The 23,402-nt window shown below is 44.1% G+C and overlaps 1 protein-coding gene across 1 annotated transcript; it reads right to left on the reverse strand.

The window, feature by feature from the left end:
• Positions 1 to 1,984: 1,984 nt before the first annotated feature.
• RDH8 (retinol dehydrogenase 8) lies at positions 1,985 to 19,259 on the reverse strand. Its single transcript, XM_083185064.1, has 6 exons — positions 19,094 to 19,259; positions 12,083 to 12,244; positions 11,737 to 11,916; positions 10,469 to 10,562; positions 8,919 to 9,102; positions 1,985 to 5,386 (listed from the first exon to the last, which is right to left on the reverse strand). Exons 1-6 carry the CDS (start codon positions 19,197 to 19,199, stop codon positions 5,162 to 5,164), a joined length of 951 nt encoding a protein of 316 aa, XP_083041190.1. The 5' UTR covers positions 19,200 to 19,259; the 3' UTR covers positions 1,985 to 5,161.
• Between the last annotated feature and the right edge of the window lie 4,143 nt (positions 19,260 to 23,402).

Consider the following 23,402-nt stretch of genomic DNA (forward strand, 5'->3'; position numbering starts at 1 on the left):
TGCCACTGCTGTATTTCCTATTCCTAGTGTCTCCCCTCCGAATGGGGACCACTTGGAATCGTCCGCAAGCCCTGTGACAAGCTGCTGTCTTTTTTATATAAAGAGCTCAGCTTGTAAGCCCCGTTAAAATGTCCGCCGTCATAAAGGAGCGCCCATCCCTCATGACTCTCACCTGTGTGAAGCCGGTTCAGGGACACCCCGGGGCCCAGGCAGCCTCTTCAAGCGAAGCTGAAATCGCCGCACGGAGAGAGCAGACAGCCTCTCCTCTGCGTGCAGGGAGCGGACAGGACGCGCTTCTGTTAGCTCCTGCTGCGCTGGCAGTGTGAGGATTCTATGAGAATCCTCAACACTGCTTCCTACCTAAATAAGTGTAAAATTAATAAAATAAAAAACGCCTATCTATCTCTAATCTTCGGCTGCGCAGCAGCCTCTTCAGTATAGCACCCACTCCGGTGGGCAACTAAAACGAACTGGGGATTCTGGGATGCAGTGGGAGGAGCCTACCTCTCTAAAAGCTTTGGTATAGGTGCCTGGCTCTAGCTTTACATCCCAATGTGAAGTTGTGTCACCAGGACCATTGAAAGAGAAATATTGAGTTTGAGGTGGCAAGAAGACATCCAAGATGAGATGGCAGAGAGGCATTCAGAGACTCGGCCCAAGACCACTGGTGACAACTTTGGGATTGATAAATAGATTTGAGTATCATCCGCATACAAGTGATACTGAAATCCGAAAGAACTGATTAGTTTGCCAAATGAAGTGAATGCAGTGTTTGTATGAGTAGAGTGTGATCAACAGTGTCAAACGCAGCAGAAAGATCTAGAAGAATAAGTAGTGAGTAATGGCCTTTAGACTTGGCAGTTATCAGATCATGCACCACTTTAGTCAGTGCTGTCTCAGTGGAGTGTTGGGAACAAAAGCCTAACTGAAGTGGGTCTAATAGGGTGTGAAAGTTAAGAAAGTGTGTGGGGCGAGAGTAGATATGTCTCTCCAGTAGCTTAGAGAGACATGGGAGCTGAGAGATAGGACGGTAGTTAGAAAGAGAGTTAGGGTCAGAATTGTGTTTTTTTCAGAATAAGAGTAATCACTGCATGTTTGAACAGAGATGGAAAAGTACCAGTAGCAAGAGAGCGATTGCAGATTTTAGTTAAGGTTGGGATAAGCACAGATAGAGTTTTAATGACTTGAGAAGGAATAGGATCGAGGGGAGAGGTAGTAGAGTAGGAGGATAAGAAGGGTGCGGATACTTCTTTTTCATTTGTGGGCTCAAACAAAGAGAAAGTAACAGAGGGTTCAGGTGGGGGAGAAAGTGGGTTAGAGGTTGTGGAAGAGCATACCATTTTATCTCGGATGTTATCAGTCTTGTCCTTAAAGTAGGAGAAAAGTTCTTGTGCACTGATGGTAGCTGGTGGGGGGAGGGTACAGAAGAGACTTAAATGTGTTAAAAAGTCAGTTAGGGTTGGTGGCATGAGAAGAGATGAGAGATTGGAAGTACGTTTGTTTGGCAGTGTCAAAAGCATTGCAGTAGGAGTGGTAGCTAGTCTTATATGTGAGGAAATCAGTCAGATTACGAGATTTACGCCATTGGCGTTCGACTTTACATGACTGATTTCGGAGTTGTCTTGTTAACTTGGAGTGCCACGGCTGGCGTCTAAGCCTGTGTGTGGGGTGTAATGGGTAGCTGGAGCCACTTCATCAAGGGCAGTTCTACCCTTTCTATGCAAATGCCTGGGCATTCTCACATCAGGTCTGCACATGCGTATTTTCGCCCATATGCATGCGCAGACCCGAAACATCGGTCCCTGGACTGAATGAACAAAAAAAACGAGCCAACCTGAATCCCCCCTAAATTTAATAGGGGCCACACTTTTAAAGCGGCAATCATTTACAATGCATTGTAAATGATTGCCGCTTTAAAACTACGGCCATTCTCAGGCAAAATCCCGGACCTCCGTCAACTCGCTTTGCAATTTTTGGGAAACTATTTGTAAAGATACCAAAGGCTTAGTAGTCATTTATTGTCAAATTTTCAAACACAATATTAATATTGTCCCAGTAGTTCATCAGTAATATGTTACATAAATTTGAATTCAGTAAATAACAACAAATCATTATATAAATCCAGTGTCACACCTGTGATTTGGAAGCAGTGTCTTTTTTTTTTTTTTTTATTTATTAATATCTATGAAGTCTACAAGTCTGATCTCTGGCCCCACAAGTAGCACATTTACCTTGCAGATAATATAGCTACTGAAATCTAGGTGCATGCAAATGAATGTTACCCTTTAGAACCTGTAAACGGCTACATGTACCAGGGCAGTAAAACTTTCTAAAATGCTTTTCAAATTTTGTTAGCAGCGGAAATCCTCTGCTTCTAAAATGCAGGTGTGACACCAACCATTTACAGTATAGAGGTAATACATTCATGTACAAATTGTTAATCAATCATTTATAAATACACATTGGTAAGAAAGATAAGAACACTATAACAAAGTGTTGGATTTTAAATATTAAAATATTATTAATAAAATATGTTCTTTATTACATTTAGCCATCAAAGGTTATTTTGTGTCATTAAAGTGCCAAGTAGATGGAAATTCTGAAGCAAAAACATTCATTACAGTTTAACATTTTACACATTCTGTTGAATTTGTCGAAAAAAAAAAAAAAAAAAAATATATATATATATATATATTGTGAAATTGTAGTTGTGAAATGGAAAATTCTATAAATAAAACTTTATTTATCTGCATTTTAAACTAACGTAAGGGATCAGTTGCATAACAGTGGCACTGCAGGCCAAGAGGTGGCATGGGGGAGCCGGCACTGTGGGGCGCATGATCTCTGCAGATTGCAATGGATCTGGCTGTCCATATGGAATCTGCTGAAAATTTCCCTCAAAAAATGGGTGTTGCCTTGCTAAAGGTCCTACTGGACAGATGGATAGATGTTAAAGGCCCTACTGGGTAGTGTGTATCGCTATACAGAAGATACAGATTGCCCCTGGACTATATATATATATATATATATATATATATATATATATATATATTGCCCTGGCAATGAGCATGTAAACTCCTGGCAATGGGCATGTAATTCCCTGGACACGAGCATGCAACCCCCTGGCAATGGGCATGTAACTTCCTGGACACAAGCATGTAGCCCACTGGTAACAAGCAAAAAAAACCACTGGCAATGAGCATGAAACCCCTGGTAACGAGCATTTATGTAAACCAATTATAATAAATGGTGCCAATTTTTTTTTGGGTGGGGTGGTGCAAAATTTCTAGTTACGGAACTTAGAATTCCTCCCCAGTAATGGACGATTTCCCATGTTTGGACTGCAGACCTTGATTGCATAGTAGTGCGACCATCTCTCTAACAAATAAGTACAGTGTTATCATTAGCAATCACTTTACTTTTAACATCGCTGGGACCAGATCCTATTGGGTATATGCCTAGTTTTATTTTTGAACCTACTTTTTAAAAGACCGACAACCTTTTACTGTATAATCCATAAGCTTGTTTAGTAAAAAATGCAGTGCACATGGTTTTGTTCATCTAAGAAGGATTTTGTCAGAAAGAGTGAACTAGAATAAGGCCCAAAGTGCCTGTGCCAGTTTGGGAGCCATCTCTGCCACCCAGTAAATCTGGCTACGTTCCCTCCAGTGAATATACAAATTCCCAAATGGGTTCATGGCCATACCCCACCACCTCTCACCACAGCTATGCCCCCTGGGAATTGAGCCCCATGACTCATGCAAACCCACACACATTAGGGTCTATTTGGATGGCATGAGAGAATTCGAAAGTTATTTGCTCTCTTGTTACTATACACAGCAGTTATTAGATAAGATCATTCATTTCACTTTAATACAATAATATTGCACTTGGACTCGATAATGTATATACATTATCTATCAGGTACTTTTCTAGAACCTGTGTATTAAGTCAAATATAAGAACCATTATAATATACCTTATATCAGTCTTAACCAGATGAGTAAAAAGTGTTTTTATCCTATTACTATGAGGCGCATAATACTAAAAGTGAGCCCCACATTAATTTTTTAGAATGCAGTACCACTATATTGCCTAGAGGTGTCACTGTTGTTATCTGCAGTACCACTATATTGCCTACAGGTGTTACTGCTGGTGTCTGCAGTACCACTATATTGCCTACAGGTGTTACTGCTGTTATCTGCAGTACCACTATATCGCCTACAGGTGTCACTGTTGTTATATGCAGTACCACTATATCACCTCCAGGTGTCTCTGCTGTTGTCTGTATTACCACTATATCGCCTACAGGTGTCTATACACTGTATATATAACTGTTGACAAATGTAGACTATAAGAATGTGCTAATAAAATGCTGAAATGTAAAATCTTTGTATTAAAATACTTAGAACTGTGCGTTGTGTGAATGTAAATGCACCAGGCAAAAAAAAAAAGTATTAATAAAACACCCATACAAACTAGTGGAGCCAATGATCTTATAGCCAGAACTGGGGAATTGCCACCAACTCATTGCTGACTTATACGGTAGCTAGCACTAGCAATAGCTTACTCCCTAATGGGGTGTGGTATAGGGTTCCGAGAGTCGGGATCCCGACAGTCATTAGCCGAAGTCGGGATCCCAACTGTCCGGACTCAGACAGCATGGTGAGCGCAACAAAGCCCCTTGTGGGCTCGCCGCGCTGCGGGCGCCGTGGCTCGCTATGCTCGCCACCTATTCTATTCTCCCTTATGGGAGTCGTGGACCCCCATGAGGGAAAATAGCGGGTGGGCCCCTGTCTGTCTGCGTTTTGACAGTTGGGATCCCGACGTCTGGTAAATTCCTGTCGGGATCCCGACTGTCGGAACCGCGTCCAGCACCCCCCTAATGCTGGGGAGGTATCAATGATTGTACATGACTCTGACTAGGCGATCTATGGCAGCTACACTGACAAACATTCAATCCAAGGCAACGCTTACCCGCAGAACCGTCAGAATTATTCATTTTAGGATTTTTTCATGATGAATGATTAAATGACATCACTGTCCTGAGCTATGGTGCTATTGCTTAGTCAGCATTGTCCCTAGGAATCTAGTCTGCAAGTATGGACAAGTAGTAACACGATCAGCCGAGTACTGTATATGGGCCCTATTGCTGCAGGGGGTCACACAGGCATGACCCTCCTACGGAAACAGTTGCAGGTAATGCATTTTAGGAGGTTGAGGCTGAAGTGGAAAAGGGAGCCGTAGTTGAAGAGAAGATTGTAGTAGGTCCTCACAGAGAGATTACCGCTGTTGTCGGCATATTTCATGGCTGTGAGGGGAGTGTAGAGAGGGTTGGTCTGATAGCGTAAGGCCGGCTGCTCCATTCCTATCACCTTCACTGTGGCCTGCAGGAAATTAGGAATACATATTGTAAATACAATCAAAGGCTTCATAGAACATAATACATAATCAGACACGTAGCTGGTCACACTGGCCCCGTCCCTGCTCTGCTTGCTTTGCCTGAGGACAGAGAACGATCCGCATATGAGCCCTGTGATTCATCAACTGATGATGGCGTTATTATCACAGGACTCACTGTGGGGGAGGGAGGGCACATTTCTGAGCATGTGCAGACGCTGGGTGCGAACAGCGAATTGCATGTTTACCGAATTGCATGTTCACCATAGAGGTGTCTCAGATCTGCGAGCACTGGAGAAATGATTTATGTTTATGCTAAACATCCATTCGCAGCTGTGTGGAGGATTGCGGCGTGCGGGGTGGTGGGGGCAGGTGGCCGTGCGGGCAGCGTCTGAGGGACTTGCAAGGCTGCAAAATTTGCAGTCAACCAGAATAAGTCAAAGTGATGACACGGTCATAATGCTTTCATTTTCGGTCCATTTTAGGGTGGAAGGCTGACATTAAGGTGTGGTGGCACAGAGGAGCAGTCCTGCATTTCTGGCTCATAAATGACCTTTAATATACAGATAGCTGGATTAAAGTTTTATAGGGCAATTAACTTGTGGGACCCCAACCAATAAATACATCAGTATGGATGCCTGGACCCTGCTGCTGATTTTGAAAAGCATGGCCAGACACTGATTGACTGAGCATCCGGCCAATCAGCGTCCTGCCAGTCTTCAAAATCAGCAGCATTTCCTGTAGGCAAATAGCTCTACAAGCTCCCAGCCCCCGCTGCCCGGATCGCCCATCATTGCCGCTGCCTGGATGACGCTGCCGCTACACATAGGTGTGTGTGTGTGTGGGGGGGGGGGGCCAAATTATTTTGCCCAGGGGCCAGCTCTTATGTTATGATGGCCCTGTCTAGGAGAACATGATAACATCTAGGCAGGGACTCGTAGGGTGTTCACACGAGGGCATTTTTAACTCTACACCCTGGGGCACTACATAGTGCAAACAATTGGCTTTACCATACGGTCTCTTCTGTGTTCTGCGAGCAGATGAGTCTGGCACAGACTGTGCTGTGTACATCTGGGGGTCAGTGTGTTTTCTCTTTGTGTTCTATTGTGGACGATGTGCTTGCATATTTTTTATATGGTGACAACTTAGTTTATTTCCTGTGGGGGCCCATTGCGTTCTCCCTGTGGGGGCCCATTGTGTTTTCCCTGTGGGGGTCTGATGGTGTGCCTTGGCAATTTTTAAATGCTGTTTGATGTGCCGTGAGTTGAAAAAGGTTAAATATTAACACTGTATTCCAGTTGATTGTTGGTTATTAATAATATTAATAATAGAAGTTATGCAAATAAACACGCCTAGTACAGAACTGAGTACAGCTTTTAGAATGGTAATGAAAGTCTAAATGGGGCAGTTACCAATATCTGAGAATAATGACTTTGCTGCTGATGGTGGGCATGCAGGGGCATAACTACCATAGGTGCAGGGGGTGCAGCTGCTATGGGGCCCAGAGCTGAGAGGGGCCCACTTTGCCTGTCAAAGTATCATGTGCTGTAGTGTATACATTTTTCAGCATTAGGTGATAAATAGGGGCCATTAAAAACTTTTGCTATGGGTCCACATGTATTTAGTTACGCCACTGTGGGCATGTGCTCATGTGACACACGGCACATTCCCGGCAGGCATGTTGCACTACAGGTTCCATAAGGACATATTGTGATCTCATGTTTACACCTGAAATGCTTATCTTTAGTAATCATTAACTTGCAGACAAGCACAACAGACAGGGAGGATTTCATCACTGGTGCAATAGCACTAGTAGGTTAATGTTATGAGACGGGGACAGTTTCTGGGTCACATATTTACAGGAAAAAAATAGTAAACACTATGGGGGGAATTTACTAAGATGGAATGGGTACGAATGACTGATCCGTGCGATGCTTCAGCCGTGTCCGTTTTTGGCTACTGGGAAACTCGGAAGCCAAATACGAATGAAAATACAAATCTGGAGAATGCAGCAGGTTTATAAATTTGCTGTAGTCTCTGTTCATATTTTGAGCCGATTATGGCTGATCCCGGATGACCCGTTCGTACACGGGATAGGCAGTAATCAGCCTTCTTAGTATATTTCCCCCGATGGCTTCAAACTAGATGTCACTCGACTGACCAAATTACTCCTTTGTGTGCCAATCTAAGACAAAGTGTAAAAGTGTAAGCGATTTTTGCAGGGACACTGATCTGTTTCAAATGGGCAGTAGGGATGGTGTAATGGTTAGCATTACTGGCTCACAGCACTGAGGTCATGGATTTGATTCCCACCATGGCCCTATCTGTGTGGAGTGTGTATATTGTCCCTGTGCTTGCATGGGTTTCCTCCGGGTACTCCGGTTTCCTCCAACATTCCATAAATATACTGGTAGGTTATTTGGTTCCTAACAAAATTAACCCTAGAATGTCTGTGTGTGGTAGGGAATATAGAGTGTGAGCTCCCCTGGGGCAGGGACTGATGTGAATGTTCAAATATTCTCTGTAAAGCGCCACGGAATATGTTTGCGCTATATAAGAAACTGGTAATAAATAAATAAACTTCCTAGATATCTTCCTAGATATGGAAAGAGGGATTTGTGAAGACAGAGATTGGAGGTAGTAGCAGAAAGGGACTGGGGTGAAGCTTAAAGTTACCATAAAAACTGTCACAGCTCAAAACCGTCATTTTGATGGTCTTTTAACTAGTATCAAAATTAATAGGATTTAAGAAAACAGGCACATAGATTGGGGTCATGAAATTAGTGACTGGTAACACTAGTAACCACAAAACCTGTACACCAAGGAATTCACATATGGCATCCCAGCTTGCCTTGCACATGGTTCTGCTATTAGGGTATGCTAAAACTATTGCAAGGCATCATGGGAGTTGTATTACCACAGCAGCTGATGGACCACATATTGAATACCTCAGCTCTATACCATGCTAGGGATGGCCATTGATTATTGATGATTTCAAGTCATCGAGGATTTGACCAATGGTGACTATTTTACCATTGATGGGGTATAACCAGATGGTTTCCTGCCATCTATGATACTGAGCCACCAATTTTTTTCTCCTAGTTTAAGGACATGGAGATAACTCCACCTCTGACACATGTGAAGCCACACCCCCACATCTGCTTGGGTGATCATCGGTGAGTGAAACAATGCATGGTTCCCTTTCAGATAGTTTAAAGCCATCAAGGTCATTCATCAATGGTACCAACGATGGGTAACCCACCGATGGCTGTCACTGGACAATACAAAGAGAAATAAAGGAGAAGATGTATCGAACCTTCTACAAAGGACAAGTGCAGATGTTCCCCATAACAACCATTGACATTAGAGCTACATAATAATCCCATTGGCTGCCGTGGGCATCACCTCCACTTAGAAACATAGAATTTGAAGGCAGATAAGAACCATTTGGCCCATCTAGTCTGCCCCTTTTATATCCTTCAGGTAATCAATCATCTTTCCCCAAGAGCATTGACTAACCTTGGCTACAGTGTCCGGTGTCTGCCCCATAGTGACAAAGATGTCATGTGCAGCAGGGAGATAGACCTCCTTAAAGTATCGTATGGTTTCAGCATCAGTTCCAGGAAAGTCCGAGCGAGACACCTCCTCCATCAGCTTCATCTCAAACTCTGTATTAACAGGGCCTGGCTCTATTAATGAAACACTGTACATACAAAAGCATGTGCATTAGCCAAGTGTGCCACACTTATTTACATCAGTTACACAATATAGAAAATGTAGCACAACGGTGAGGACCACAGCCGGAGATTACCAATAATAACCCCATTACACCTATTTATGGAGAGCAGGAGTTGAGGAGGAGAAAGATTGGAGGATGTCTCCTGTCTTAAGGTGCCCACACACTAGTAAGATTTACCTTCAGATCTGGCTGGTTGGAACAAAAACATGGTTATGGATGAGTGACAGTTTGTCAGTTTTCCAGCATTTCCAAGCAAATGATCAACTGTCATTTGCTCTCATCCATAACCATGTTTTTGTTCCAACAAGCCAGATATGAAGACAAATCTGCATGTGTATGGCCACCTTAAGTGGGAGGTGTGTATTGAATGAAGCACCCAGTTGGTTGGTCACAGCTTCTGTGGTCCCCAACACAGTCCCTACAGACCACCCATCCTGAGCAGTTTCCAACTGCCTCTCAAGGCATTCTTCCACCTCTGAAAGGTCTTTCTCCTCTTCCTACAACCTTTCTGACTCTGGATGCTGCCTGTACCCACTGGGATGGGTCAAACGAGGTCATGGAGGGGCATGGAGGCTCTATTGCATCATCATGCCCGAAAACTTTTTTAATTAAGTTTTTGGCCCCTGTATGAAGTGTAAGGCCGCCAAACCATCCGACATCTTCAATATTTGCTGCTGACCTTTTCACAACAATGTGTTTCCCTGGAAACCAGATCCGATAAATATGTGAGCTGGGTATTTTGATGCATCCTCTATGTCCCTTATTCTGGTCCGGACGGGGGGGGGGGGGGGGGGAGGAGGAGGGTGGTGTGGGGCAGCGTGTGGCACCATTAGCATATGGGAACGCCCAGCGTTTCATGAATATTAACATGAGTATTCTGGGCGTTCTCATGCTAATGAGGCCATGACGCGGGGGTGGGGGGGGCGAGCAGCTGATATCACCAGATGTCAGCTGCCCGCCCATTTCCTCCCCAGCATGCACGTATACTGTATGTAACGTTGCTCAGAGCAACCTTACATATGCATGCACCTTCCACATTTTTCGATGGTTGGCGAACATCAAAAGATGTGGGAGGTTCCCCCTTCTCTGCGCATGGATGTTACTGTGTAACATCTATTCGCAGGCTCTGCATACGAATCGCACTTGCGAATGTGGCGGGGTTTGGTGGACTCACAAGGCTGCGAATTCACAGCCTTGCGAATCAACCAGAACAACCCCCAATATCAGCAGTCAAGAGATTTACTTTAAAATAACTTTGAGAGTAATAAAGTACTTTGAATCTTTCATTATTACATGTGTCACTTTGTGTATTTGAGTTCATGATACTTACAAGATATTAAACTTTAATAGCTGAACGGCCAGACTTTCGCAAAACCCTTCAATTGCAAACTTTGACGCCGCATAGATATCATTAAATACGATTCCTGGAAGATAAAGACATGATAATAAGAAAGGAGGGAGAACTAAGAGGGATGGATAGCTGAGGATTATTCAGCACCGGAGAACTAAGCAATTGGACTGTACAGATAGTGAAATGAGTCTTAAGTCTGTTGTAGAAGGATTCTGGCCTCTGGAATTGTGCGTGACAGCAAGTGCCACAGGATAATAGAAGGAATTCTGTCAGGGTATTCAAACACTAGGGCACAGAAATAAATAACATAACCACCGTTATTATATCCGTAATTATGATTTTTTTTATTTCTGTTTTGTTTAATTCGAAGGGCTGAACTAAACTTTTCTACCTGTGTTTAAACTGGTGTGTGAACTTATATAAATATACATTTTAAAAAAAAGACAACTGCACCCAACCTCCAAAGTAGGGATACAGTACCAACATACCACCCAACATTCTAATTTCACAGATCAGGACTTCTCAAATAGACCATGTCCCCTTAAGTATGATATTTTGGGGGCATGATACTCTTTTCTTGTCTTGTAGCATCTCACTGCACCTGATGGACATCACATAAATGTGCACGGCATCTAATCACTGCTAGAGCAGCGGTGACAGTGTCTTTTATCCTCCCGGCCACCTGTGGGACTATGCGGCCCACACATGGTCCATTGCCCACAAACGTCCATTGCTCACAAACTTGGACAATCCCACTGATATCAGAGGTTTGATACCAGATATCCAATATATGGCAATGAATGATTTATTGATTGGGGTAGTTTAAGGCTAATTACTGTACTTTAGTGTCTAGGTTTCCACTGGTCTACAGGTGTGTAGGGAATACCTCAAGTCAGACCTACTGCCTGGGGCCCACCTTTTCCTTAGTCAGGTGCCAGTGCATACATTATACTGTACATATATTACCTTATATTGCACATGACTATGGTCTATTCTCTACAGTGCATTACTGTTAATAATCTGGTATGTTAGTATGCATGAACTAGCAGTATTTACTATATATATTTATAAAGGGACAATCTTTAGTGAGTAGTCAAACTTCTGTGGTGGCTAGCCACACTTCCTCTGGATACTGGCCACACCCCTAAACATCTGGGGTGGCGAACACTGTACTCCCCAGGGGGGTTCTTCCTGCCTCAGTCCGAAACTGTTATTAGGAGATAACAAGAAGGAGAACCACATCCCACCTTGTAGGCCCATAACGCTGCTTATCACCACAATATGGCCGCTTCCTCTCTTCTTCATTGCCGGGAGGACTTCTTTGACCAAGCGCACAACTCCGAAAAAGTTTGTCTCAAATATCTTCCTCATGTCTTCAATGGAAAAGCTTTCAAGAGGGCCGATTTGTCCCACCCCAGCATTGTTCACTGCGAGGAGACACCATGAATTACATCTGTACCAAACTCAAGCTCCTGTGCATGAGTGCATTTGCATGTAGAAGATATGAATATACGTTTATTTTATTAAAGCTAAGAAATGACCAAAGTGATTTTAGACCTTCATGTTTAGCTCAGTTAAATAAATATCCCCTACCCAGGACGTCCACTCTTTGGTCGGGCAATGCATCCAGGCATTTCTTTACCGAGTCTTCACTGGTCACATCCAGCTGTCTGATCACTAATGTCTTATTGAACGAGTCTCCAGCTTCTGCCTCCAGTTTCCCGCTCTTTTTCAGGTCCCTCATGGTAGCAATGACTGTCGATAGAAAGGCATAAGACCATTAACTTAGGAGAGCAAGACCACATTATCAATTTTGAAGCTGTAGAGTGAAGTCCTGCAAACAAATCTGACCCTCACCATTCCTAATACACGGTTCTTTTTGCCAGGGGCATCAACTTATTAACAACTAGATAATGAAATCTTTCTGTTGTTGGGGAGGGAAAATAATGAATATATTTGGAGAGAATTAGTCTTTAGCAGGAAGGGAATGGGGGATTATGGGTCGATCAAGGATAGAGGTCACAAGAGACCCATGAGAATCTTGCCAAAAACCTCACTTCAGTCTCTAAGCTGGGTATCAATATTTATCAGTAGGCAAAGGGTTCCTTAAGGAGCTTCATGTAAGAAATAATCTTCTTAAGGATAAGGAGATTTACTGGTCAGCAGGTCAGCCTGGGTAGCAGAATATACTCATAATGGCAGCATGTTTCACTGAGAGTCCCTGTTGGATTTAAAGTAAGAAAATTATGTGAGCAATAATAAGATATGCAGTGTTATGTGCTAACAGGCAGAACCAAATGTCAATTAAACAGGCATTTAATGACGTCTCAGAAGTAGGGGGGTGGGAGAGAGAGGGAGGGAGGAAGGTAGAGGTGGAGAGAGTGGGAGAAGGAGAAAGAGGGGCAGGAAGAGAAAAGAAGGGGGTAGAGAGAGTGCGAGAGGTAGAGAGAGTGGAGAGAGAGAGGTAGTGTGGGAGAGAGAGAAAGGGGAAAAGAGGTAGAGAGAGATGGAGGATGAGTGATCACTACCTGAATAAAGCACATAGAACCACCACTCAAACTACAAGCTTTCGGGAGCTGGGTGCTATGGCATTGTGCAGGGATGATGGAGGGGGGAGCAGTGAGCTTTAGGGGCAGCCAGTGACTGGGTGCAGGGGGAGCTGTGGGCCCTTGAAACAGCTCAGCCCCGATAGCAGCTAGACCTCCTGCACCCATGGTAGTTACGCAAGTGGTCAGAGATGTTACATAGCATACCTAGCCGGGGCCCACTAATGGTCCGGTTACATATATACCTGATGTTCGCTACTTTGCACATGCACAGGACCCATTGTGTGCCTTTGCGAATGGGTCCTGCAACACAGCATTAGACTGTCAGTAATTGACAGTCTGATGCCAGTTGGGGGCAGGGAGGAGGCATTTTCTTTTTAAGAAAAAACGTAGGTATATTGCTGATGTTTATAGGGAGAGGAAAAGACATGGATTTCCATCATTGCATGCAGATGGTGTATGAGTGAGCCGATGCCCTAGTACAGTGGTTCTCAACCTCGGTCCTCCGGACCCCATACATTGCATGTTTTCCAGGTCTCCACACAGAATCTCAGGTGAAATAATTAGCTCCACCTGTGATCTTTTAAAATGTGTCAGAGAATAATGAGGGCAGCTGTGCACCTGCTGGGTGACCTGGAAAACATAACCTGTTGGGGGTCCTTGAGGACCGAAATTGAGAACCACTGCCCTTGTACTCAGTTCGGATCACTTGTGCATCAGATGATTTTTACTTAACGTAATAGATGTCTCCATACAGCAGAACCTGAATGACCCTCATGGCACGGAACCTACATAAGAGATATATCACAGTAGCCTGGTCTACCTCTCAGTGTTACTTCTATGATGCAGTTCTGCCAACACCATGGAAGCTAATGACACCAGCTATTTATGTGCTCACTTATACATTGTGGAACAAGTAGAACTGCTGCAGCCACTCGGGTGACGAGGAGGAATGAGTCCTGCTACAAATGCAGAACCAGATAACATAGGCATAGGGAGAATAACAGAGTGTGTCGAGCGCAGCGAGACACCGTGCCCAAAGCATGGCAAGCGCAAGGGGACACGATACACTTAGACGGTGTCCACGTTGACTTTGTCAACATTTGGGACAAAAAAAGTGAAATACTCATATCGACATTTTGACTGTCGAACTTCCCATTGTCGACCTAATACTTGTGTCGATCTTCCGACCCGGTCAGCCTTAGCCATGTCGACCTATTTCAGGTGTTGACCTTAGGCCTGTCGATCTTTAGTGGTCGACCCAATGGCCCATACCCAACCTTAGGAGGTGACCACGTGTCCTGAGTGCAGTCTTTCTGGTAAGTTCACTGTATTATGCATTTGTATATATTATATATATTAGTCATATCCGGTGTTCCCTCTAAGCTGTGCACATGTGCGCGCGCACACAACTTGACGAGCGTGCGCACAGACATTACAATGGAGCGCACAAAGCAGCAGTGGTCCCTTTTTGCAGTTGTGGACTCAATTAATGTGTGTTTCACCCATTAACTACATTGCGTGCTGTGTTTTGAATGTTTAACTGTTTAATATCATTTTGAAGTAAAGTTAACACAAATGCTGAACGTCATTTTCGTTATATATATGTGACGCACAAAAATTTAAATTTTCTTCCAAAGTTACACAGCCAAAATCTTTTGCCGCACACAGCCTTCATAAAATTAGAGGGAACATTGGTCATATCCCTTCTTAGTCGCCTCTTCTCCAAGGTAAACCTACCTAACCTAGCTCGCCTTCCCTCATAACCCAATGACTCTCAACCCTTAATCAGTTTTGATGCTCTTCTCTAAATCCTTTCAGATTCCAAAATGTCTTTATTATGGAACGGTGCCCAGAACTGTACACTGTATTCTATATCAGGACGTACCAATGATTTACTATAGTGGCCTGATTACACTGCCTTCCCTAGCCCCTATGCCCCTTTTTTTGCATGCTAAGAGAAGGGTCTGATTCAGACCAGCTCGCTTGGGTGCAAGAGTTTGGTGCCCAGTGAGCAGGTTGACGCCACCCTACCGAATGCAGCGATTTCCCCCTGCTCACAGCGCTGAGTAAGTATAGACTCACTGGGGGCCGAGAAGGCCGTGGTGATGACGTCACTGGCCCTCCCTTCCAACGGCATCTCCCAGAAATGCAGGCATTTTCCGACACCCTGCTGGCATTTGAGCTCTTCCCCAAATGCCCGCAGGGTGTCAAGCCTTCGCTTGCTGCCTTCGGCCAGATTGCTCATACAGGCAGCCTACTGTGCGCATGCGCAGTCATTAGATAATTCGCAGCCCGGTGAGCAGGTCTGAATCAGGCTGTAATTGTACATCTAATGAGCATCCCCAAATTATTCTCCATTTACCATTGCCTTATATTTTCCACATTTTAAATTAAAGATTGCATGCTTGTTTCTGGTCCCAAAATGCATAACCTTACATCTAAACCTCCTGTTCCATTTTGCTGCCCAATCCTACAGTTTATTGAAGTCTTTCTACATAGAGGCCACATCCTGATCTGATTTTATTACCTTACACAGCTTAGTGTCCTTTGCAGAAATGGACACTGTGCTCACAAGGACTTGGACATATATATATATATATATATATATATATATATATATATATATATATATATATATGTGGATCACTAAGCGACACTTGGACAACGTCTTGAAACAATAGAGACGTGTGGTCTCTTCATGTGGTCCCTAATCTTTCAAGAAGTCGTCCGAGTGCCGCCTAGTGTTCCAAATGCATATGCCAGCCTGAACCTTGAGGTTCAACACTTAAAAATGTAGCCCAATTTGGAAAATGTCCAATTTACCACAACTCTCTTTTCCCTATTCTCCAGCCATTTTTTGACCCAATTAAAAATGTTGCTTTTGGATCAACCTCATGTGTATCAAAGGCCCTAGAAAAATCTCAGTACACCACATCTGCAGCATTCCCCTATTCTGAGTCCCCACTCACCTTCTCATAGAAGCTACTTAAACTAGTTTGACATGACCTATCTCTCACAAATCTATGCTGGTTCCCACTGATAATCTTATTGCACACAGAGTACTCCTTAATGCTATCCCTTAAAATATCCTCCAATAATTTCCTCACTATTGATGTCAGACTTATAGGTTGATAATTACCTGTATTTATTTTACTACCCTTTTTATATATCAGCACTACATCTGCTACTACATATTGTACTAAATGTTCCATTTATTGATGCTTTTTGAAGCTAATTTCAAATGAGCCCATGTTATGATCACTGTTGCCCAGATGCTCCCTTACTTTAGTTTTTATATTATCTCTCATAATGGTGGCAATTTGCTGTGAAGGGCGGGACTTAAAAATATTGCCCAGCCTATATCTCCTCCTATTATTCCATATACTGTACCCTCTCTTTAGATCTCCTCCTATTACCCCATATACCCTCTCCCTATATCTCCTCCTATTACCCCATATACCCTCTCTCTATATCTCCTCCTATTACCCCATATACCCTCTCCCCATATCTCCTCCTATTACCCCATATACCCTCTCCCTATATCTCTTCCTATTACCCCATATACCCTCTCCCTATATCTCCTCCTATTACCCCATGTACCCTCTCCCTATATCTCCTCCTATTGCCCCATGTACCTTCTCCCTATATCTCCTCCTATTACCCCATATACCCTCTCCCTATATCTCCTCCTATTACCCCATATACCCTCTCCCTATATCTCCTCCTTTTACCCCATATACCTTCTCCCTATATCTCCTCCTATTATCCCTTATACCCTCTCCCTATATCTCCTCCTATTACCCCATATACCCTCTCCCTATATCTCCTCCTTTTACCCCATATACCCTCTCCCTATATCTCCTCCTATTACCCCATATACCCTCTCCTTATATCTCCTCCTATTACCCAATATACCCCCTCCCTATATCTCCCCCTATTACCCCATATACCCTCTACCTATATCTCCTCCTATTACCCCATATACCCTCTCCCATATCTCCTCCTATTACCCCATATACCCTCTCCCTATATCTCCTCCTATTACCCCATGTACCCTCTCCCTATATCTCCTCCTATTGCCCCATGTACCTTCTCCCTATATCTCCTCCTATTACCCCATATACCCTCTCCCTATATCTCCTCCTTTTACCCCATATACCTTCTCCATATATCTCCTCCTATTATCCCATATACCCTCTACCTATATCTCCTCCTATTACCGCATATACCCTCTCCCTATATCTCTTCCTATTACCCCATATACCCTCTCCCTATATCTCCTCCTATTACCCCATATACCCTCTCCCTATATCTCCTCCTATTACCCCATATACCCTCTCCCCATATCTCCTCCTATTACCCCATATACCCTCTCCCTATATCTCCTCCTATTACCCCATATACCCTCTCCCTATATCTCCTCCTATTACCCCATATACCCTCTCCCTATATCTCCTCCTTTTACCCCATATACCTTCTCCCTATATCTCCTCCTATTATCCCTTATACCCTCTCCCTATATCTCCTCCTATTACCCCATATACCCTCTCCCTATATCTCCTCCTTTTACCCCATATACCCTCTCCCTATATCTCCTCCTATTACCCCATATACCCTCTCCTTATATCTCCTCCTATTACCCAATATACCCCCTCCCTATATCTCCCCCTATTACCCCATATACCCTCTACCTATATCTCCTCCTATTACCCCATATACCCTCTCCCCATATCTCCACCTATTACCCCATATACCCTCTCCCTATATCTCCTCCTATTACCCCATATACCCTCTCCCTATATCTCCTTCTATTACCCCATATACCCTCTCCCTATATCTCCTCCTATTACCCCATGTACCCTCTCCCTATATCTCCTCCTATTGCCCCATGTACCTTCTCCCTATATCTCCTCCTATTACCCCATATACCCTCTCCCTATATCTCCTCCTTTTACCCCATATACATTCTCCCTATATCTCCTCCTATTATCCCATATACCCTCTACCTATATCTCCTCCTATTACCGCATATACCCTCTCCCTATATCTCTTCCTATTACCCCATATACCCTCTCCCTATATCTCCTCCTATTACCCCATATACCCTCTCCCTATATCTCCTCCTATTACCCCATATACCCTCTCCCTATATCTCCTCCTATTACCCCATATACCCTCTCCCTATATCTCCTCCTATTACCCCATATACCCTCTCCCTATATCTCCTCCTATTACCCCATATACCCTCTCCCTATATCACCTCCTATTACCCCATATACCCTCTCCCTATATCTCCTCCTATTACCCATATACCCTCTCCCTATATCACCTCCTATTACCCCATATACCCTCTCCCTATATCTCCTCCTGTTACCCCATATACCCTCTCCCTATATCTCTTCCTATTACCCCATATACCCTCTCCTATATCTCCTCCTATTACCCCCATATACCCTCTCCCTATATCTCCTCCTATTACTCCATATACCCTCTCCCTATATCTCCTCCTATTACCCCATATACCCTCTCCCTATATCTCCTCCTATTACTCCATATACCCTCTCCCTATATCTCCTCCTATTACCCCATATACCCTCTCCCTCCCCTATTACCCCATATACCCTCTCCCTATATCTCCTCCTATTACCCCATATACCCTCTCCCTATATCTCCTCCTATTACCCCATATACCCTCTCCCTATATCTCCTCCTATTACCCCATATACCCTCTCCCTATATCTCCTCCTATTACCCCATATACCCTCTCCCTATATCTCCTCCTATTACCCCATATACCCTTTCCCTATATCTCCTCCTATTACCCCATATAACCTCTCCCTATATCTCCTCCTATTACCCCATATACCCTTTCCCTATATCTCCTCCTATTACCCCATATACCCTCTCCCTATATCTCCTCCTATTACCCCATATACCCTCTCCCTATATCTCCCCTATTACCCCATATAACATTTCCGATGACTGGGATTACCCCATATACATTGCCGCAGGTAACTACTATTAGACTACTAAACAGTTGCATATAACTTCTTACCATGGTAACGCTGTAGTGGGTCCTTTGCCAGCTGGACAGCAATCTTTAGCCCGATGCCCGTTGAGCACCCTGTTACAAGGACATTCTTCTTTCTGACATTAGCCATTGTGCCTTGTTCTGTGTGAGCTGCCAGTCCTCCTCTGTGAGAGATCCCGGATTATCATAACACCACGTGACAATGTATTTTCCTAATGGCTGTCCCTCTTAACCTTTTCATTCCCTCAAGGGTTAAAGGTCCCATCTACCATAACATGATCACACGTGGTAGAAACTTGCGTAACATTTGGATGGGGACAGTAAATATATGTACACAATACAGCCTGCAAAGTGTACCAGCTAGAACTTTATTTCCTGCCTTGTTAGAGAACCACTTTCTATCTGCATGACACATTTCTATTTTTATTTTTATTTTTCAAAAGGCCTGCAGAACATCGCCCTCCCATGTATAATATATTCCGCAGCAGTAATATTTAAAAAATCTAATCTTTCTGAAAAAATATATATTTTATTTTTTTTAAAACAAGAATAGAACCAGCTCGAGGGAGATGGTACAAACATATGTGCTCATTGGTTTTCACATAGTCAATAACATATAGTCCTACGTACAGGTGGGATATATCATACTTGCCTACCTCAAGTGTCTCCTCTTTGGGAGAAGCCCGGAGAGGAGATTCTCTGCAGCTTTTCCGGGGGCGGGGCTTGCAATAATACAACCCGACCCTTGTTCCTGTAAGTGCCGTGATTTGCGGATCTTCAGGGAGGCGGTGGTACTAAATTACACGATTTGCATCATTTTATCCCTGCCCCCTCCCCAAAGAGCCTGGAATGCCAGCAGAGGGAGGGAGGGCAGGGGCTGATGCGGGAGCCCCGCTAAATGTGGGAGGCTGGGCCAGTAGGGTGACACAATTTTTGGGACCCTCCCTGCCATTCCGGTAAGTAAGTAAAGTAAGTATGGAATATATAATCCCAGTTGTCAGGATGTTGGCTGCCAGAATCCCAATGAGGGCATCCCAACTGCCGTCAGCAACCCAGCTTTAGAACATTGAAATTGATTAGGATTCTGAAGGTGGAATCCCAACAGCTGGGACCCCAAACATAAGTAAGCCTGTGGTGAGTTAGGGTCAGGCTAGGGGGGGGGGGGGGGGGGTCGGTTTAGGCATTAGGGGGACGGATGGACTTAGAGATATTCTGTTGGGGGTAAAAGGTCAACTCACTTAGAGCCATAGTTGCCTACCCTCCTGCATTCTGCAGGAGACTCCCTGAAATAGCAGCAATCTCCCTCTCTCCCTCATTAGTCTAGCAATCTCCCTCATGTCACCTAGTCCACATTACACTGTTACATTTTTCCGGGAAAAAGGAATGAGAGACAGATACATTTACATTGAATCATCAGCACCATTTCCCAGCACTTTACCAAGTATAGTAGTTCTTACTAACTGCTTTGGGGCTCATCTACATTTGGAAATAAGTCATTCTAAAAGATTCCTCTCAGATGTAGCAGTACACACCCACGCTTCTAGGTGCCCCGTTCACAATCTCTTTTGACAATCTCTCCATATATGGACCTAGACACGCCCTTTGGGTGGAGCATGACATGCCCCCTCAATGGGGCGCTGTGTAAAATTCTACTACCAACTATAATCTCGATGAAACTAGTTTTCAAAAGTAGGCAAGTATGCTTAGGGCCAAATGTATCAAGCTTCAAAAAGTGATAAAGTGGAGAGTGGTAAACAACCTACCAATCAGCTCCTAACTGTTTGTCCTAAACATAGTCTGTAACATGACAGTTAGGAGCTGATTGGCTGGCTGTTTGTCACTCTACACTTTATCACTTTTTGAAGCTTGATACATCTGGACCTTACAGAGCCCCTGTTGGGAGTCTCTGTATTGAGGTTCCAAGGTCGGTCATGTGAATGCATTTTACGGGGAAAAAGTGCACAAATGACATGCACAGTATTTGTGGTATTATGAGAGGTTAAAGTATATTTTGCACTTTTAATGTTACAAATAATTGAAAAAGATATTATTTGTTGCAGATGTGATGTAATTGTGATTTTGAACATTGCTGACTACAACTCACCCCCCTCATCCTCCCCCCCCCCCCCCCCCCCGCACAAAAAAATCATAAAATTTTAAAAAATGAAAATGGCTCCATTATTGTCTGACTCTCTAGAACTATCTTGGGTCTGACTTTCTAACTCAGCTCCCATGACATCCCGGCCTGCAGCTGACACCCTATGACGCATTCCAGATGGTCTGAAAACATTGGACCTTTCACGCTCTAAAAATACTGTGAGAAGTCGAATCTGATTTGTATTGAGATCTTAAAGGCACGCGCCATTACTTTCGGTGAGTTCCGCCGGGACAAAGCTGGACATTATAATGTCTGGCTTCATCCAATTTTTGCCCACATGGTTAAATCTGCTCCCGCTACTGAGTAATAGGGGAGAAACATTTTGCAAGATTCAAAAAAATTTAATTGGATCTAATCACTTAAATGGTTTTAATATCTTTGCTAATATTGAGCTGAGAACTCTGACACCGGCAGCTGCCGACTTACTGACGTTCTCTGTCATTGGGCCTGATTCAGACTTGTTTGCTAACGAACAGGTCATCGCCACCTGCCGCCCACGTTGCCTGTATACCCTCGCTAGCATGCGAGGGGACATGTACGAGAACACATCCTCTTCGTATGCAGAGCCAGATTAAGGTCTAAATGGGCCTGGAGCTGAAAATTATCAAGGGCTTATTATGCGCAATGATAGGGGTTGTGGCCAGCACCTAATAATGTAGGGGGCGTGACCAGTGTTCTGGTTGGGTGGTCTGCTCATGGGTGTGTCTCTATTTGTCTAAATACTTTCAACTAATTAAATATGCCTGGTAAAGGCAGGGGGCTGGCATAGGAAAAATGCAGGGAGATATATTGGCGAGTGCCCTCCAAAGGTGCACCTGCAGGATGCCGATGCCCTAAGATACTTGCGGGGTGAGGCGGCACTCCAGTCATAAAAAAAATACTGAAAGCCGAAACGTGGTAGACAACATTTCAGCACCTTTTATGTGTTCACCTCTGTTTACCACACCATATACCCCTTATACAAATCATGCAACACAATAGTAACCCCCTTATACTGTACTTGCCTCTTACACAATATGCCACATGGAATGAGCCAAAATTCACACGGACTGAGCCAAAATTCACACTATGGCACATGGATTGAGTCATAATTCATGTTATGTCACACAGATTAAGGCAAAATTCACATTTTGCCACATGGATTGACCCAAAATAAACACTATACAAAACAAATTGAGCAATGAAGCACTGGGGCATTGCGCGGCGAAGGCGCGCACTAAAAATTTACACCATAATGCCCATTACATGTTAAAGCCACACACTATAATGTCCATTACGTATTATGCCAAACACCATAATGCCTATTAAAAATTATGCTACATAAGTGCTACTTACCTACATGCTCATTGCCAGGGGTTCTATGCTCATTGCCAGGGGTTCCATGCTCATTGCCATGTGGGATTACATGCTCATTACCAAAGGGGAATACATGCTCGCAGTAACTGGGGGGCAGAAAGGACAGCTGGGCAGAGAACAGGGGGCTGCCCGGCTGTATTCAGAGCACTGCAGGTCCCAGCTATTTGAAATAATACCCCTTTCACACCATAAAATGCAGGGACTTACCCAATAATATGGTCCCACGATCATGCAGGGCCATTCCCGGGCTGGCCCCTTTTATACCAGCCTAGTCCCTGCATTTTCTGGTTTGAGGGGGAGATACCCCCCCCCCCCCCCCCCCTTTAAACAACCAGCTATATATTCGGAACCAACTGACCTGTTTTCATGTGGGCTTCAAATAATTTTGGTCCTGTGAATCTGGGCCATTTGGTTCCAGAGAAATCTGCCCTCAAACAACATGAACAGCCATGAAATTCCTTTTCAGAAATGAAAAAAATCGGTTTACCCGCAATATCTCTAGAACCAATGAACCCATATGGACCAGCCTGGTATCATATTGAAGGCCCAGCAATTTGAGATCAACCTCAAGCTTCTGTGATGCCGGAGGGGGAAACTGTCAGCCGTTGGAACCGGGTGGGTTTGGAATTAGCGGGTTCCATGTTATCCTATGGGCAAAACGTTCCAGCTTTGCCTGGCGGTATCTCTGGTTCCCGGGAGGCTAGCAACGCAGTGCCAGGCTCGTTGGAAAGCTCTGGCCCTCAGCTACAAAATGGGCCTATTTAGAGAGTGGGCCTGGAGCTGTAGCTCCATCAGGCCCATTGTTAATCCGGCCCTGTT

The sequence above is a fragment of the Crinia signifera genome, chromosome 4 (genome assembly GCF_055691185.1).
Source record: "Crinia signifera chromosome 4, ASM5569118v1, whole genome shotgun sequence".
NCBI lineage: Eukaryota > Metazoa > Chordata > Amphibia > Anura > Myobatrachidae > Crinia > Crinia signifera.

Coding starts and splice junctions, on each gene's coding strand:
- RDH8 (XM_083185064.1), bottom strand. CDS start 19,199: ATGGCTAATGTCAGAAAGAAGAATGTCCTTGTAACAGGGTGCTCAACG. Junction 12,245..19,093: donor CCCACTACAGCGTTACCATG/GTAAGAAGTTAT, acceptor TTCTATCGACAG/TCATTGCTACCATGAGGGAC. Junction 5,387..8,918: donor CACCGGACACTGTAGCCAAG/GTTAGTCAATGC, acceptor AATTTCCTGCAG/GCCACAGTGAAGGTGATAGG.